At 25.6% G+C, this 18,893-nt stretch overlaps 1 protein-coding gene across 2 annotated transcripts in view; it reads right to left on the bottom strand.

The window, feature by feature from the left end:
• Positions 1-18,893, bottom strand: part of LOC145830086 (TATA-binding protein-associated factor 172-like) — a 58,488-nt gene that overhangs the window by 19,869 nt on the left and 19,726 nt on the right. For both annotated transcript variants that reach the window (XM_082937974.1, XM_082937975.1), the window contains exons 9-23: positions 16,767-16,919; positions 16,310-16,405; positions 14,972-15,050; positions 12,065-12,162; positions 11,324-11,470; positions 9,859-9,983; positions 9,626-9,749; positions 9,083-9,202; positions 8,834-8,974; positions 6,698-6,813; positions 6,300-6,450; positions 5,834-5,989; positions 5,436-5,538; positions 4,961-5,178; positions 527-704 (exon numbers count right to left, since the gene is read on the bottom strand). In XM_082937974.1, the coding sequence (XP_082794100.1) occupies positions 527-704; positions 4,961-5,178; positions 5,436-5,538; positions 5,834-5,989; positions 6,300-6,450; positions 6,698-6,813; positions 8,834-8,974; positions 9,083-9,202; positions 9,626-9,749; positions 9,859-9,983; positions 11,324-11,470; positions 12,065-12,162; positions 14,972-15,050; positions 16,310-16,405; positions 16,767-16,919 (2,005 nt within the window). The remainder of the gene's footprint in view (positions 1-526; positions 705-4,960; positions 5,179-5,435; positions 5,539-5,833; positions 5,990-6,299; positions 6,451-6,697; positions 6,814-8,833; positions 8,975-9,082; positions 9,203-9,625; positions 9,750-9,858; positions 9,984-11,323; positions 11,471-12,064; positions 12,163-14,971; positions 15,051-16,309; positions 16,406-16,766; positions 16,920-18,893) is intronic.

The raw sequence follows: 18,893 nt of genomic DNA, 5'->3' as shown, positions 1-18,893 counted from the left end.
CTTATGATTACTTGTAGACATCAAGCTAAATAATTACTAAAGAACTGGAGGAAGCATAAGCAAAGTGCTTTTGTAATGTTTGATGTGCTTATTTGTATGTATATGTACTGATTTTTTTTTTCATTTTTTTTTCTGTTTAAGTTTCCTAACATTAAGTTTTTATCATAAAACTTTGGTTACATCACTTACTTATTTATTTTACTTATCCCTTTATTAGCTAAATGCAAACTAGTTAACTTTACTTGAAAACAATTATCACGCCTAATTAGTATCTTTTGTTTTTAGTATAAATACAGCCATATGTAGTGATTTTACAAGTTTATTGTAACTGATGATCACTGTTAGTGTTACCACTGTAAAACTGTAGTTTCACATTAAACTTAAATCACTAGTAAATCGTTTACTTTGTTATATAAGAATAAATGTTGAAAATTATAATAGGTGTTGACAAGGCAGAAAATTGACCAATATTTTAATTTCAATAATCAACTCAATTTTATTATATGCTAAATATACCACAACAAACTTGAAAAAAACGATTGAATATACTCGTTCGTTGGGTATAATGAACGATTGGTTGTTAGGGTGACGGTCAAGTTTTTTATCAACTTGTTATTTGGACAAGGAACTCGTTCCACACACACTTCTATTAGTTTCGACAAAGTATGAGATATTTTTAGGACTACCGCCTCATTGGTTTCTTTCTGTGGTTTTTTAACATTTTATAAATAACAATACTTAAGTATTGATTAAAATACATTTGTGACAAAAGTTTTAACAAAATACTAATCAGTGAAATTATTCAAACTAAATTCATAACAGATTTAAAGTACAGTTTTCTTAGTTACCGTTTTATTATCCAGTGTGAAGCACTACTTGTTCGGAAAGGAAGATATGTTTTATCTAAGCAATCAAAAGAATTAATTTACAATAAAATTTAATTTCGCTTATATGAACTGAACATAATTATTTTACACAAGTTCTTTCGTTTATTGGATAAAGATTATAAGTATAAAACAGCATCTTCAATCTTTTTTTTTTTGCTTTTTTGTGAATCTTTTATTCAGAACGACAGTAGCAGTTGTGTTTTAAAGTAAAACTAAATAGAATTTGATCACAATTACTAAATGATTTTACATCTTAGTCTAAATCAGGGTTTCCGAATCTCCTTTTCGTAAACGCACCTGGCAGAATTTTCAAACTATCGGACCCATTTATTAGATATCACCCCTTTAACATCTAATTACCCATTTACCTTTTATCCGCCTTACTATTTAGCGCCCCTGATAGCCAATATCGTCCCTAAAGGGGCGATATTGTTTATTTTGAGAAACCTTAGTCTAATTACAAGTCATTTTATATCCTTAAAGTTACTAATTGAACTGTTTAAAAAAAAATATATTGAAAATAGACTGGTGCTAGATTTTTTTGATTGTTGAGAAAATTTATAATTTCATAGAAAACAAAAATAGAGCAGTAAATCTTATTACTATCATTATTATATGTAGGGCAACGTTAGATCAGACATAAAAAACCGTAGCTCTTAACAACAGAAGACAAAGGAAGAGAAAAATAGTTTAGATGTATAATAACAAATAGTCACCTAAATGTATAATTTATAAAAAAAAATAAGTTTTAAAATATCAAAACATAGGTTTCCCTGCAACAAAAAAAAAATTAGTATAAATAGAGCATATAGTTTTAAAGTAGATAGATATTTATTGAACACGACTTAAAAATGTAATAGACGCAGTGAATACTACTTCTAGGTAATTTAGTCAAAATATTTTAGTAATAAAACAATTTCAAGAAGACTTAGTTGCTGTACTTATATTTCAAATGAAAATCCTAAAAAGTTATACTTTTCACGGTAAGGCGTATGGAAAATATAACTATTATAGTAAGTAATAATAAAGAGTTGTTAACTTAGATCAGGTTTTCCCAAGTTTTCTTTATAGGCCCATTTTTAAAGAAGTTAATAAAGCAATAGCCCCCTCGAATAGGATATATCAAAAAACTACCCTAAGACTCTTCTTACTTTCATAACCAACTCCAGGATACAGGATATATAGTGTATGTTTTAAAATTTTCCCGCAAAATATAGTATAGTTTTAAATTTTCTCGTAACACCTAGTGTAGACTTCATGTAATATTAAGTGTAATTTTCAAAAATACTCTAAAGTACGCCTAATACCTTATTTTTTTTGCTCTTCATCATTAACTCCAGATTATCTAGTGTAAGTTTTAAACTATGTCTCTATCGCCCCTTTACTAATCAGCCCCACCCTTTCCCCTTTGCAGCTTATGGCCCCTAAATTTCTGAAGTAGCTATCAAGGTGCCATCAACTTTGGGAAACCCTGATTTTGAGTACTTTAATTACATATTTTTGTTCATTATCGATACTATCGACACATTATTACTGTCAACAGAGTTGCCACTTGTTTTTTCAAACATTTTTCAACGTTTTCCAAATATCTTCAAGGTTTGTAAAAGTACACATTTTTTGGTCTATTTTTAGCTTAAAGTCAAGTTTAAGGTAAAAAACTGTGTTAAATAGTATAAAAACATTGAAAAGATACTGTAAAGCTACTTTAAGTATGTTTTTGATGAAAATAATTTTTGATGACGACAATTTTTTTTTATTTTTACGAGATTTTTTGAGTCAAATCGAAATTTTACTACTGAACATGTGAAAATTGTTAAAATTCCAGGTTTTTCCAGGTAAAGTGGCAACCCTGTGTCAACTATTTTGTTGAAACTATTTTATAAAGCTTTGAACGCAATCTAAAATCTTACACGAAACTACCTAAACGGGTAACTTATTCCACAAAAATAATGTCTGTGGAAAAATTAATTTACCATTGGCCTTTTTAAAACCTTTTTTTTACGTTTTTTACTTAAGTCTTTTCTTACTACGTAGCTTATTTTTCAACTATTTCTTTAAAAAAATTTAAAAACATTTCAGTTGTACCATTTATAATTTCTAAAAGAGATATTAAGGGCATAATGGTGTACGGCACATTTTTTAACCTTATTTTGATGATCTTCAACTTAGTTAGGAGTTGCTTTTTACCGTTTATTATTATAAAAATTAGTTTTTGAGATAAGAGGGGACAAAGTCGGAGAGTTCAATAGAATTATTATGGAAAGACAAAGTTAATGAGGCAAGAAAATACTATTTTATTAAAAATATAATTTCTCTTACAGCTTTACAGCAATCTTTCTCACTTTCTCAGTTTAATCTTAACTTAGTAATTAAATATTCTGTTGTAACATTTTTCTTTAATTTGACTAAATTTATTTTTCAAAAAAAAAAAAAAAATTCTTCTTTTGATCGTTTTTTTTTTTTTATTGTTACAAAATCATTTTTTCTTTTAATGCAAGTAACATTTCCTGATAATTTCAGACCAATAGCTTTAAAAATGAAAGGACATAAATTTTTTAATGAACTTTTCAAAATTCCTAGAAAATCAGCCTTGAAATTTTTAATTCCAAACGTTTATATCGAACTTTTTTAACAAAACTGGTTATATTAATCTCACAAGTAATATTTTTTTGGTGTATAAAAAGTATTATATAGAATACACTTTATGCTTTTAAAGCCAAAAGTAATTTTTGTGATAAAAAAGTTGGACATGCCTTTAATTTAAATTCGAATCTTCTTTATTCTATAAACTACTGTAGGTTAAATTTAACCAATTTTACTTTATATGATACATTAGGTATAATGCTACAATTACATATTTAAAATCAGGATTTCTTAAAAAAGGTGATTTAGGCTATCAGGGGTAAATGACTAGTAAGGTAATGAAAAATTTAATAAATAATAAACTAGTAAAGATGCAATATCTAAATATTAATCAATTTTTTTCTGCCAAGTTGGTAATTATTAAAATTAGTTTGGGAAACCTTGGTGTAAATTTGTGCTCTATTATATCAATTTTTTTTCAATGGGGAGATCAGCTTAGGAATATACTCATATACAAAAACAAATTCATCAGGGTAGTAACTGTGTTAGTTTTTAAACTTTTAAATATATTAGCAAACTTTAGTTTTCATTAAAGGTAAATTTCTTTCAAAGAGTTTCTAAAATAAAATTGTCTTAAGGAATCAAAGTTTGGAATTGGTTTGAAATATTTTAAAAATAGAAGTAAATCAAAAATAAATCAGTTCACTTTTAAGACATTTAGAACAAATATTTTTTAGGCCGTTAAAATATAAAATCTCCCCAAAATCTTCCAAGTAATGTTAGCCTTTTTTAGTTTGATTTGTTTTCTTTTTTTGGTACTAAAATACTTATAATAAAATCAAACGATTATTTCAAAACCATTGTCAATACCTACAAGCTCATTTGCTCATTTTATTTCGTTCGTAAATAATTTTGTGACATCCTAAGTCAAACAATCCTTAAATTTTTTTTTTATTAAACTTTGTTATTTACGTATATGATTACTATTTTTTCATATGAATTATTCAGGGTTGCCAATGGTTTTTGAAAAATTTCTTTCAAGTTTTTAAAGTATACTGTTTTAGTGTTTTTGGATCTATTTTTAGTTGAAAATTAAGTTATAGGCTAAAAACTGTGTCAAGTAGTTTAACAAAATTGAAAAAATACTGTCAAGCTACTTTAAATGTGTTATTCAATAAAATTTTGATGACTACAAAAAATATCTATCTATATACTATTTAACATGAAAATTGATTAAGACTTCAGGCTTTTCCAGGTTTTTTAGCCTAAATTGTCAAATTCCAGGTTTTTCCAGGATTCCAGGTTAAGTGGCCACCCTGGTTATTATTTATTGTACAGCAAAACTTTTAAATATACTCTACCAAACTCATCCTTATTTGGAAGCTGAAAAACTAAACCTTTTGCAGCTAAAAAATAATAATTAGTAAGTATTATATTAAACTACTTTTTAGTGCTTTCTACTTACCTAAAAACAAACAACCTAAAATAACCTTTATAGTTTCCATTAACGGCCTAATTATATTATTCAATTTAGCAGGTAGCTTCCACAAAGTTGACAAGTTGTGTATGGTATCAAATTTACACAGAAATTTACTACTTTCAACAAACACTTGAGCAGCACAACTTTTGGCACGATTGTCCACGCAAGCGTAACTTTTATTGACTTTTTGAGCTGATGTTAACAAAAAATCACGTTGTTCAATAAGCTCTGAAAAATTATACAAATACTATTAAAATCTCGGTTTTGGACAGTATGTATAAAAAACTTTCATTTCAAAAGTTGATTTACAAAATGTTTATGGTCAATATATTTATTTAAATAAAGTAAAAGGTATATTGAGCTAAAATTTAATTCAACTATAAAATTGAACTTTTTAAAGAAAATATTTTATAACATTTATAAATAATATTGTATGAAGTCAAACACTATTGGCAGTTTTAACAAAACTTATTTAATAATTAAACCTTTGTTACAATTCATTGACGCTGAGTGTAAATCTTCAACCATAGATGTACAAAGTTGTATAACATTATCAGGTGTGTATAAACCAATAACAGGAACTTCTTCCTGAAAAAAAAAACTAAGCCTTTTTCTCAAAGAAAATAAATGATTAGAATTTGTTTTTTGACAATATTGTATTTATTATAAAAAACACATAACATCAACAGAGTAATAATTAAAATAAAAAGTTAGTTTTTATGTTTAAAAACTAAAAACTAAATAGTCAAAACTTTATAAAAAAGGTATATTTTTTGGCTAATCGAACTAAAATAAAAGTTTCATTGATAAGAACTTTTAGCTTTTATTCTAAATGAAAAATAGTTTGTGAAGAAAACAATATTTAATATATTAAAAAAATTACCTTGATAAAACCTTTCTTTTTTAAGCAGCTGAAATAATAATTAGCATCTTTTTGAAGCTCAACAACCTCATTTGAAACTTCAGAATAATATATTTGTTGGTTCAGTACCGTCTCCAATGACTTATGCAATTTATCACATGGCAAAAACGGGATTTTCTGAGTAAGTTTTTTATTAATAAGTTTTTGCTCATTTTTTTAGTTTCAAAACATCATTCTAATGGTTTTAGTTGTAAACAATAACAGACAACATTTAAAAATAAAAAGAACATACTTATATACAACTATAAATTTATTTTTACTAAATATAAAATAAATATAAAACTGAACTATAAAAAAATACTTATTTCACTCAAGGAAAGTTGGTTTTATTCGACCCGGAAAACTTTCCTACCATTATATATGCAATGAAGCACCATCAATATTAGTACTTGTAAAAACAATCAAATCTAATCAAACTTAAATCTACTTTTATGTAAAAAGCTTCAGTCCACATCGAACTAAGAACATCTGAAGCAACAGATCTGTGCAAAGACGATGGAGATTCATGATAAGGAATCAAGAGAGACTCTAATAACGAAATTCCATTAGTTGAATGTAAGCACATCACACCTAGCATGCTGAAAAAAAGAAAAAATATTAAGATAACGGATATAAATCTAGCTATCTCATAACTTAATTTTTCTTCTTTATTTTCTAAGAATAGAAAGTATTCAAACTATTAAAAATTGATAATACATAGGCTCACTTTAAAAACTATAAAAAAATTAAGCATAGTTTAATGTAAATTATAAAATCACCACATTAAAATAAAGTATATAATTTAAAAACATAACAAATCTAATAAGAAATAATTAATTTAAGAACCTTGCAAGATTATTTCTTGTAATTGAAATATGAACTTCATTTTCTGTCATCTGACTTGTACAATGGTAAATTCCTCCAATGCATAAACCATTATCATTGTTTTTACCCAAAGCTGTCTATTTATATGAAATAAACAGTTTAAATACATGTGTATTCAACTTTATATTATCAAAAAAATAGCAGTGGAAAAAAATAGTATGATAGTAAATGGTTAGTTTTTTAAATGCAATAATAAAAAACAGATCTTCCTAGTTAAAAAAATAATCAAAAATTTGTAGTTTGCTATGAATTCCGTAAATATAAAAATGAACGAAATAAGTTCGTTGGAATATATAACAACAATTTGGACAAAACAATAATTTATTGAGCTGACGTACATTTTTCTGTGTTAAACTAATAACACAAGTCTAAAAAAGTCAAAAAATAATATAAGCAGCTCAAGATAAAAAATAAAACAGATGATAAATGCGTGTTTTTCTAAAAACATAAACTTTTTTTGATTCAAGTCTCATTACATAAATACTATCCAACGCTCTAGATTAGTAACATTATTTATTGTTTGTGAATTGATATTAGTTATTAAATCATTTACCCATACTTGTAACTTATATGCACAGTTGGCTGAAAAGGGGGCAAGCAGTCTTTGACATATAACTAACACAAAAAGCACTATTATATAATCAAAAATTAAATTTACATACAGAATAAGGCCTTATAAGGTTTGTTTTTTATTTTAAAAATAATTCAAGTTTTAATTTATAATGAACCTTTAAGACTAAGAAGAGAATAAAGTTAAATGACTACCTTAAGAGAATTACACTTATTCCTAAAAATACCTAAAACCTAAAAAATAACTGTTACATTCCCTTTAGGCTGTAAAATACATATTTGTAAATTTGTATATAGATTCCTTGTCATATTTTCTAATACTTTTAAAAATTAGAACTGTCTGAAACGGGTGTTTTAAGAAACTTAATTCTTAAAAATACCTAAGTTGCCCGAAAAACACCAATCAGTTTTCGGAAAGAATAGCAGTTTTTCTAATGAGAAACAATATACATCTTACTTTAAAAAATCCAAGAATCTTATTTTTTTCAAATTAACACTAAATCAAAGAAAAGAACAATAGAACTAAACACAGTTTTTTAAAGAACCCAGCTCTAAACTATCGAATAAAACTATTGGTTTAATTTTTCAATCACTAAGATGGTCAATGGCAGCTTGCAAACCCACTTTGATATCTTTATACTTTTAAAAATTACAAAAAGTTATGTTTTTTTAATTCTTTGTAGTACTAATATTTTGAGGACTTCGTAGAATTACATAAATAGTTTAATGTAAAGAAACGTGTTTCAGTTTAATAAGTTGTGAACTGTGCAATTTGTTGTTTAAAAAATATTGAAAATACTAATTCACTTTTTTGAGAAGTATTGTGATGTTTTATATAGTTTTTTAGTAACTGTTTTATTTTCAAGCACCTTTAAAAAGTTTAATAATATAAGAAAACAACATTGTATTAATTACTGATGTAAAGTAAGTTTTTTAGAAAGTATGTTTTTTGAATAAATTTTAATTGAAAACACTGTACACTTTCTAAAAAAACATCAAGCAGAAATACCCAGCCCTTGTAGTATTTTTTACTTACAAAAACAATTTAAATAACGCAACTTTTTCAATTGACAAACATGCTCTGAATTCAATTCTGAGTAAACATTAGTGCTTATTTTATAATACTTTAGTTACAATTATTTTTTTTCAGTCTTTCTTAATATAACACTTTAAGCTATAACGGACCATGAAAGAATTTCGTAAATTGGGCCTATAATTATAGATGATCCCTCACTAATTTATGCTTAAAGTAATTTAGCAAAGTTTTTTTCATACTATAGATAGAAGTTATTCGTTATTAGTTATTAATAACTTTATAATTTAGGGTACAAACCTTAATTAAGTAGATGCCTTTATTCTATACCAATTTTTAATGTTTTTTTTTTCCAGTTCAACTTAAAAAATATCAACTAAGTTTCATGTAGTAATCACAACATATCAACTAAATTTCAGTACAATTTCTTTTAAAGACGAAATTTAAAAATTTTTATATATATAATACTTAAAAAAGTAAAAACCATAACAAACCAAAATTGGAAAGTTATTAAGAATTTCACAACTAAACAGGTTTGACATTTGTTGGGACATAATAACTAGCCATAAACTAGCTGATTCTAGTGCAACATCTAATGAGTTTTTGCTTGTATTCCGCACTAAATGGCGAAAAACCTGTAAGTTTGTTACATGCATAAAAAATGTACAATCAAAAACTTTAATTTTATTTTTAATTTAAATTTAATTTTAAAAAATACTATACAAAATATACAACACATTTACTTCTAGAAGTTGTTTTTGTAGTGAATCAGACTTTTCCAACATACATGCACAAAATAAATCAGATAAAAACTTGACAACTGTACAGTCACTCCATACAATTTTTCCGTTACTTTTCTCTGTCTTTTAATTAAAAGAGTTAACTAAATATGTAAATAAGTTAATAATATTTTATAAATACTTAAAAGACAAGAACTTGAAAAAATAAAAATTAACAACGGTATATTATGTCCCCACTGTACTTTTAAAAACATTATGAAGATGTAAAATAAAGTTTCTAAAGAATTGTAAAAAAATTAAGTTGAAAAACAAGTTGGTCTAATTATAATTCATCATTAGAAACTAAAAAAGTTTTTTGTTAAGAAATACTTATACCTTCAGTACAACAGATCTTTTAAAGAAAAAAATGTGTTTTTAAAGTCATAAAAGGCACGTGTTGCTAAGGGAAAAGTTAGATTTTTATGTTTGATTTTTATTCTTTTTTTTGTATTTTTATTGACAAGTATTTCTGAGTTTTTCGTTAAGTGAAACATTATAAAATACTACTTTGTGAACTTCAACTTCAAGTACAGTTGAATAAGTATCAATGGCAGCTTTTCGTACTTTTTCATCGACGTGAACAAAAAATGGTGAAAATCTCGAAGCAAAGTTTTCAGTATTCGCACCCAATCTAAAAAGTTTTTTTTTTCACCAGTATGAAAAAACACAGTTAAAAAAAATAAGAAACAATAAGTAAACTATAAATATTCTTAAATAGACTAACAATGTTTGAAACTAACACTGTGCTTTTATTTGGAACAGCTTTGATAATTTCGGAAAGAAGTGACATGACAGATTGAGTAGAAGCTGTAAGATCGTCATAATCGAGTAGAGAGTCCCACAAAACTTTCACTAAGCTAACAACCTATAGTATATTTCATTCAATTATAACCAACATTACAAATAAACAGACTTTTTTGGACTTTAGTTTTCTTTCAGATTTAATCTCAATACAATGTTTTATTATAATAGCTGCTAAATAATTTAACTTTTATTCAAATCAATTATCTAACAAAAGGAAAAAATTTTAAATAAAAATATTTTATGTATATACTATAACATTTTTATAACTTCATAGTCAGAATTAGACTAAAAACTATTTCAAGTTTTATTATTAACAATTTTATACATTTAAATAAACATATACTTTGATTTATTTTCACTTATCTATAATTTTTATATTAAACGCAACAACATAAAAAAGTAGTCTTTTCTTAATAATTTTCTTTTTTATTTTACAATAATAAATTTGCTAATTAGCTTGAAGAGGCAACATTTATTCTCAAATTAAAAGGACGCCTCCTTAGTGTAGGTTGAAGTTTTAAAAATGATTGAAAGATATAAAAAAACGGGAGTGAAATAATGGGTTTTGTCTGCATAATATCACTAAAAATATTTTAAGTTTGTAGATAAAAACAAGCTATTGTTAAAGTAACGAATAAGTCTGTATGTAAAACGAGAAATATTCTCTGTTTGCTATATGAAATAGACTTTAACTTATCGAAAGTGAGTCAATTTTGTTAGCCGCTCCGATTAAAAAAAGTTGTTATTATTTAAGATAATACATTTAGTTATCTAATAATTTGTTTAACTGTGTGTGTTTGTTAACGCATATAAATTTCGTTAATTTTGATTTTTGTGTAGTGTTTACTTACGTTTTCATTTCATCTGGACTTGATTTAGTATGTGTTCATAAAATGTTATGTCTCAACAATTAAGCGAATAACTTTTTAATAGATTATACAATTACACAAAGAAAGCGCACAGAGAATGAATTTTGATTACAAAATCTTTTTATAGCTGTCGATCCTATAAACCCATGTTGAGGCTAAAATGCGACTGAAAAATTTATACTTTCGAGCGAAACTAGTGTTTTAAAAACAGCTAAACCATTGTGTAAACTAACTAGATCACAATTTAACATTACTGATAAAACAAAGCAACAGGCATTTAGACTACGTATTAGTAATAATTGCTAAATACACACCTTTAAGTATAATATTAAGTATTCTAGCATAAAAAAATATTTCAGGCATGAATAAAAATAAAACAGGTTATGCTAAATAAACTCTAGCAATCAAAATAATTTTCAACTTTTTCTTAAATAAAATTTGAATCAAAAAAAATTAATAGAAGTAAATTAACAACTCCTAATTATAATTTATTCTACCTTTTAAAATAATTATAAATATACTACAAACTAACTGTGTCTTTGTATTTTTCATTAGAGACCAAAAGATCAATAGTTGGCATAAAAGACTTAGCAGCAGAACTTTTCACATCACCATCCAAATCATACATTCCAGCAATCAAATCGTCGAGACATAAGGGAAGAATTTCACTTAAAATATCCTATAAAAGCTCAGTTTATAATAATAAATATTTTTACAAAAAAAAACTAATTGATACACTGCCTATTTAAATTTATACTTGTCGGTAGTATACTTACGTATAGAAACCCTATTATAAAGATTTTTTTAAGTTTTTTACGCATATATCTTGCAGTAAACTGTATGTAGACTCTGCAGTAGAGTACTCAGCAACTAGAAATGAAACATAAACTGTTTAGAACTTTTCAGAATTGTTAAAAATATTTTTTATTAGATACGATTTTATTACAAGTTTAATAACACAAAAAAATTTATAATAAAGTATTAACATACTAAAAACGTTCAATTAGTTTAAAAAACAATAAAAAATAGTTAACTTTTTGATTTCAGATTATTAAAAACTTAGTATAATTGAAAGTAGACTTTAAATTTAAAAACATTTCATAAAATTAAAAATTTTGTCAGAGGTAAACATTTTTCAATACTAATTTAATATAGACAAATAAACTTTAAAATAATATTTAAAAAATTTAATTATTTTGGTTTCAAACAAGATGTTTTTTCAATTTATTTAATAATAAATTAATTTTTATCATAAATCAATTAAGAAACGTACTGTCTTGACTGCAATAATATATTGCAACGAAACGATGGCACTTTGTCTTAATCCCCAGTCTTCTCTCTTGCGTAAATTTGACAGCAACTTGATTATGCCTGATAAAACATTTACTATCTACTTAACAATGCTTTACCATAACTAAGCATAGCGCTATCGTAAACAAAACTATGATATAAACTTTTAATGATGTTTTTATTCATTTTGAGTTACAATCCTTAAGGTCATAAGGGGTACACCTTGACTTTTAAATTTTTTATCATTCAGTTGTTTCTTATATACGACGCCTCGGATTTTTCAAAGCTTAAAAATAATTAACATAAGTTTTAGAAACAAAGAAATCATTTTATAGAAAGTGCAAACTAAAACAGTTAAAAGATTATTTCATTAAAAAAATTTCTTAACATTTTATATTTACTAAAAAAAACTGGAGTATATATTTGATAAACTGTTTTTTAGTTATATTGTTAAAGTAAAACTTCCTATTTCAATAATAAGACATTTGGTAGGTCCACTTTTTTACTTATTTGTTAAATATAACAAAACTTTTATTTATATAAGGCGTAAAGAAACTGCATACCTCATAGAGTCTACGTAAGTAGTACATGGCGAAAGTAATATCAACTACCTCAAATTTTATAGCTTCAAAGAATGCAGTTTTAACTAACATAGAATTAAAATTGGTAAAAAAATAAATAAAATATTTAAGTATGAGAGATAACCATTTTTAATGTAGTTCATATTGTTTTGAACTGTCTATGTGTCATTATCATGCATTTCCCCTGGTGCTACTGCCTAAAGAGTGAATAATCTATTGCCGCTGTACAGAAAATATTCTCAATAGAAAGGAATTATTGTATCCAGAAATGATTTGTTTTTGTCCCGGAGAACTATAAAAAGACGATTAGAAAAATGTTTTAAATTTACTTTAGATATTCCACGAAAATCAAATTTAACTGAAGAATTTGAATCTGACCGGATCTTAATTTGAAAATGAGGAAATTCCTAATTTTGTGATCCAGTAGATCAATAGTTATAACTAGTCTAAATTAGACTGTTTAAAAAAGTACTAAAACTGTTTTACCATTTACATATATCTAAACTTGTACGCTTTAAGAAAGAACTAATACCTCTTCACTAGTTTTTTGCAGCCTAAACTTTTACTCGGAATTAACATTTAGAAAAACGAAATTTTCATTTTAACCAATTTAATAACTTTTGAAAACTTACTAATCTACTATTTTAATATTTTCATTGTTCAGCATAACAGTTTCTATTCAATATTTTTCAAGTTTTTTAATTAAAATTTTTAAAATATGGTTCAAATACTAATTAAAGAGGTTTTACTTTAGTTTTAATATAAACATAATTTGACATGTTAATTTTGTGAATAACTTTATAAGCATATTTTAGTTTTAGTGATCTTTGCACAATTTATTTAGTAATATTGTGTTTTTGTATACTTGACTTATCGCTTAATTGTTGTGTCTAGTTATTGTATTAAGTCAGGTTAGTAAAATGGCCAATTATAAATAAGGAAAATGTAAACCATTAAATATTAAGTTGTTTCCTGCACACCTTATACCAGCGGTCTTCATGGTGCGCAGCCATGCACAGCACAATTTTTTGCACGAAATTAATATAAGGGTGCACGAAACTTATGTAGGGGTGCACAAAATTCATATAAACAAATAAATAAATAGCATAACTTTAGATCAGTGGTTCCCAACCTTTTTGATGCCCCACACCCCTAAAGTCTCTTAATTTGATTTCGCACCCCTAACACTATATAAGCTTATATTATTTATTTATAATTTGATTATGAAGTCATTGGTTTGTTTAATTAATAATTTGTATTTTAATTTTTATGATAGTGTACTGTATTATCAAAAATAAAATACTTGGAAATTTATAAAACATAGCAAACTATATTCGAACAAGTTTAATCTATTTTTTATAAGGTAGAAAACATCAGCTGTTCTAAGTTAAGCTTATGTTAAGTTTTACTTTCAAAACTATTAGCAGGTAGGAATTTTCAAAATAATAAAGGCTTGAGTTAAGATTTTAAAAATTTAAAAGATATGTACAAAAGCAAAAACAAAAAAAAAATACATGCTTACATCATAAATAAAAAAAAAGTAGATTGAAAAAGATAAACTATTTAGGTTCAAAAACGAAATGAATAGAAACAAAGTTTATGAATTGAATACTTTTACTGATCTATTAAAATTGGTTTTACTAAAGCTAAAAACAAGTTTTCTTAAATGGTATAACATACAGTAATTGCTGTGAATTTTACAATTTAATGATGTTAAATCTTTAAGCACCACTTTCTGCACAACGAAGCTTAATAAACGATTACATTATAAATGTAATAAACTTAACAGAACCAATTTAGAACCAGTTTTAAACAATTAATGGCCACTTAAGAAACTAAAATATTTAAAGAATAGACGATTAAAATTCACAGGTGTAAAACTCTAAGAAAGCTTTACTGAAGTGTTAATTCTAAACTAACAGCTATTAAATGAAATTAGTAAAATAAATTTACTTCTAGAAAAGCGCTCTTGCTCTATGACGTATTAATAAAATTAATTTATTCAGAAAATGAGCGCCAACTTCTTTTTATAACAAAATGTACTTTTTTAACTTTATAAACTTTATCAGAGAGTGAAAATCTCCTTATTTATAATTCAAAAATTAAAAGCCATTTCGCACCCCCTGAAATGTTATCTCGCACCCCAAAGGGGTGCGAGCACCCCTGGTTGGGAACCCCTGCTTTAGATCCTTTGTTTAAAATCTTAAAAACAATACATGTTTATAGTTTAAATTCAAAAAATTGTCTTTTATTTGGATTTTTAATCATCATTACTATGTTTCTCCTTAAAACTAATTCGGTTTACTTACATTCAACATTCTTTGGTTTCATAAAGCTAGTGAGAACACTTAAGGCTTGAGCACATGACTCCCTCACTGGTGCAACTACCTGAAATAGTGTTAAATAACGAAGATGTACTAGTAGGCATATTTAAAAACCTTTACAAGTTGTATAGAATTATTTAAAAAGTTCTTAAACAGAAATACAAATATAACAATATACATGCACTTTTATAAAACTATGAATTTTTATAGCATAAAGCAATAACTAAATAGCTATTTTGAAACAGTTTATTTTTGCCTTCATATTTAACCAACAAAAGTAGTCTAGTATTTTCTAAAGTACTTTATGATGATTGTATAATGCACCTTTGCATGTAAGTATGATTAAAGAAAGTAATAGGTTTAATTATATTTTACTTACTTTTACTTTAAGTTATATTTACCTAAATACGAATTAGCCGATCAATAACATTTATATACTTTATTATTTATATAACTATAACAGAGCGTTAGTTTTATAGAAACTTAAAAGAGTCTTATATTTTAAAACTTAATTGTGTTATATATTCTACTTTCGTAAATTTTATTGTCTCAGATTTAAATGCATGAAACCTCAGAAAAATTATAAACATACTTTTGAAATCAATTATTTAAGTACAGCAACACAATATCAATTACTAGATTAGGTCTAAATGAAAAAGACATATATATTCTTGTATTTCTTTAATTTAAGGGCATAAGATATTTTCACAGAGTAAAAAATATTTATTTAATTTTTGAGATACCGTCAGTTGTGATTCTGATACAAACATATGGAAGAAAAAAAATTTATTGTCGATATTCTCTGAATTTTCAAAAATTCACTAAAAACCTATTTTCTCCTTTATTTTTTAGTCAATTAACCTTAATTGTTTAGGACAAGTTTCTTTGATCAATAAAAAAATGGTTTAAAAATAATAAATTTATTCAAGTTTAAGAGCTTTATGATCTCAACATAAAAATCCTTTTTTTTTTAATAAATATTTTTACTGAAAATTTTAAAAAAATTCTACAATTGAAATGTTTATTATTTAGTTAAGATTAAACTGACAAAGTTTTAGAAAAATTGCTTAAAAATTGTAGAAGATTTATTTTAATAAAATAATCTTTTTTTGCCTTATAAGCTTCGCCTTTCCATAATAATCCTATTGAACTCTCCGACTTTGTCCACTAATATCCAAAAACTTACTTTTAATAAAGTAAACGGTAAAAAACAACTGTTAGCTAAGTTGAAGATCATTAAAATAAGATCAACATATAAAATAGTGCCTTACCCCCTCTGTCCTAAATGGTTAATTAAATTTAAAAAATAAATAAATAAACTACTTGATCAGAAACGAAGTCGGCAAACCTATCTAGCGAAATGACACTTATCAACCTCAAGGCAAGATCATTCAGGTAGCATTCATTTCTATATTCATTCTGAAAATAAGAAAGTTATAATATTTTCTTATCAAACAACATTTATTTAACTATCAAAAAATTGTAACTACAAAACTAAACAGATTTGGATAGAAGAAAATTATGCTTGCTTTACTTAAACAATTTAAAAAATTAAAAGTACTAAATTAAAATTATTTCTTCTTGATAAGCAATTATAAGTATTAGAGTGATAAAAAAATAATACTAAAAACTTTAATTATATTTTATTTACTATTAGGGTCCATTTATTGTTTTTTAAGTTAGTAATTTATTTATATTATTGAACTTATAACTAGTTAATTAAATATGCTTACAGTAAAAAACGAAAATAATTTACTCCACTTTATTTCAAAAGACTAACATTTGAAGCATTTTTTATTTTACCAATAGAATTTCCATGATACTTTACGATGCTCTTAATAGCCATACAGCTTCCATGCCTACTTTCCCAAGAATCATCGAACAAAAGAACAATTAACTTACTGTATATCCAATTAAATGGCCATTCTTTCCACTGTTCAAATATACTTAATAGACTATATTATTTTTTAAAATATTTATAAACACTAAAGTAAATCATAAACTGTTGAATTTGAAAAACTTTTTCATCATTTTATTATTTCTTATACAAAAGCATTTTTAAATATTAATGAGCACTAGATTGCACCGCACGACCACTAACAACATTCTCTAAAACAATCTACGACTAGAGTTTATTATTAGCACTCATCAAGCAGACATAGTCACAAGAAACTTAAATTTTAGTTTAACCAAGTGGGCTTTAGTTTACACACATTTGACCGGTTTACTAGTAGCAGTAATTCGGTTATCTTTAGCTAAACTGAGATGTTTCTGAACAGTTGTATCAATTAATAATATATTGACTACACTAAAAATACTAACAGTTTTCGAGACAATATACGACCAGTTTCATTTTTATTAGGATTGTCGTGTTTACTCAAACGAACGTAGAAAATAATCTTACATTGAAATTTAAAATTTATAAGACATTGAATTGCGAACGATTTGTTTACGTAAAAACTTCCTAATGTACACACAAACACATGCTTCCGTTCAAAGGTACTAAATTTCGCTTTAACTATCTCGCTTGAAGCAGTGTCTTGCGACTATGTTTATCTTAAAAGTTTCAGAAATTGTCGTTAGTAGTCATAAATGTCATTTCAAAATACGACAGTTCGAATCCCAGCAATTTAAATTCTTATAAAAATTCTAAAGGGCCACTTCTCAAAATTAAACTTGAATTTTTTTAATTTTATAAGGAAGTCTAATTAACAAGATTATAACTTCAAAAAAAAAGGAATACATAACTTCTAAAAATAGTTACTTTTTCGTAAGTTTTTTAAAAATCGTAGTGTAAAAGTTAAATGCTTTTTTATAATTTTTATTTATAAATAGTAATTCACTGGATCAGGATTTTTTTTTATCAAAATTTTTCCGATCCTAATTTGTTAATTTAGTGGATTACTAGTTTTAACGAAAAAAACTATATTAGTAAACTTTTGTCAGTTATGATTATTTACTTACATAAATTTAAATGTTTAGAGGTTTAAAACAATGATTCTCTTAAAGGAATAAATTATATAGTTGATTATCAGAGTGAAATTTAAAAATTAATATTTCTGGTAGATCACTACCTACATTCAATATCCTTTAAGGTATGTATACTTTAAGCCACTTTTTTCATAAATTGATTTAATTTGTAGATTTTTAACCTATCTAAATGTTGATTTTTACATAATTTAAAAACTTAAATGACTTTTGAGATATAGTCAGTCGAAGCGTATAATAGGTTTCTTGTAAGTAGAGAAAACTTTAACAGCGAATAAATCAAAATCATTAAAAATCTATCTTCCCCTACGTTTTTTAGGACCTAAAACTTTCAAGAGATGATCCTTACAATATTTTGAAAACTTTAAGGCAACTAAATTTTTCAAAATTAAAATTTTATGATGAAAAAACAACAATAAACAGTTTTTTGTCTTTTTTTTTTGTTATATGCAAGGATTATTCCTTGGGCACAACAGGTCTCGACTTTATTGCTAGCATAAAAGTTTAACTACTTTTAGTTTTTAACATTCTAACAATGATAATTTACAAAAAGTAAAATTTTCTTATCAAGAATTTTATTAAGCAACTTCTTGGACATCACACTAGACCTCGCAAACAATTGCCATATGCCATACTGAAAAGAAAACTCCTCAATCAGATACATCAGTAGTAACTCCAACCACCCGAAGATAATCAAGAAAAACCTACCCAAAATGATTGAGAAAAGACTAAAAAGACTGTCCACAGACCTAAGAACCTTTGATAATGCAAAACATAGCTACCAAATTGCGCTGCTCCAATCCAACTTCAAACACAAGCTTGAATATGAAAACAAAACCAACCCTGTTGACAAGAAGAAACGTAAACAAACAAAAAGAATTATGTACTTTAATCCCCCATACTGCCAGTCAGTAAAAAC

This window comes from Thalia democratica, chromosome 2 (genome assembly GCF_965202585.1).
Source record: "Thalia democratica chromosome 2, ktThaDemo2.hap1.1, whole genome shotgun sequence".
In the NCBI taxonomy this organism is placed as follows: domain Eukaryota; kingdom Metazoa; phylum Chordata; class Thaliacea; order Salpida; family Salpidae; genus Thalia; species Thalia democratica.
This window is presented reverse-complemented; position numbering and strand designations above follow the sequence as displayed.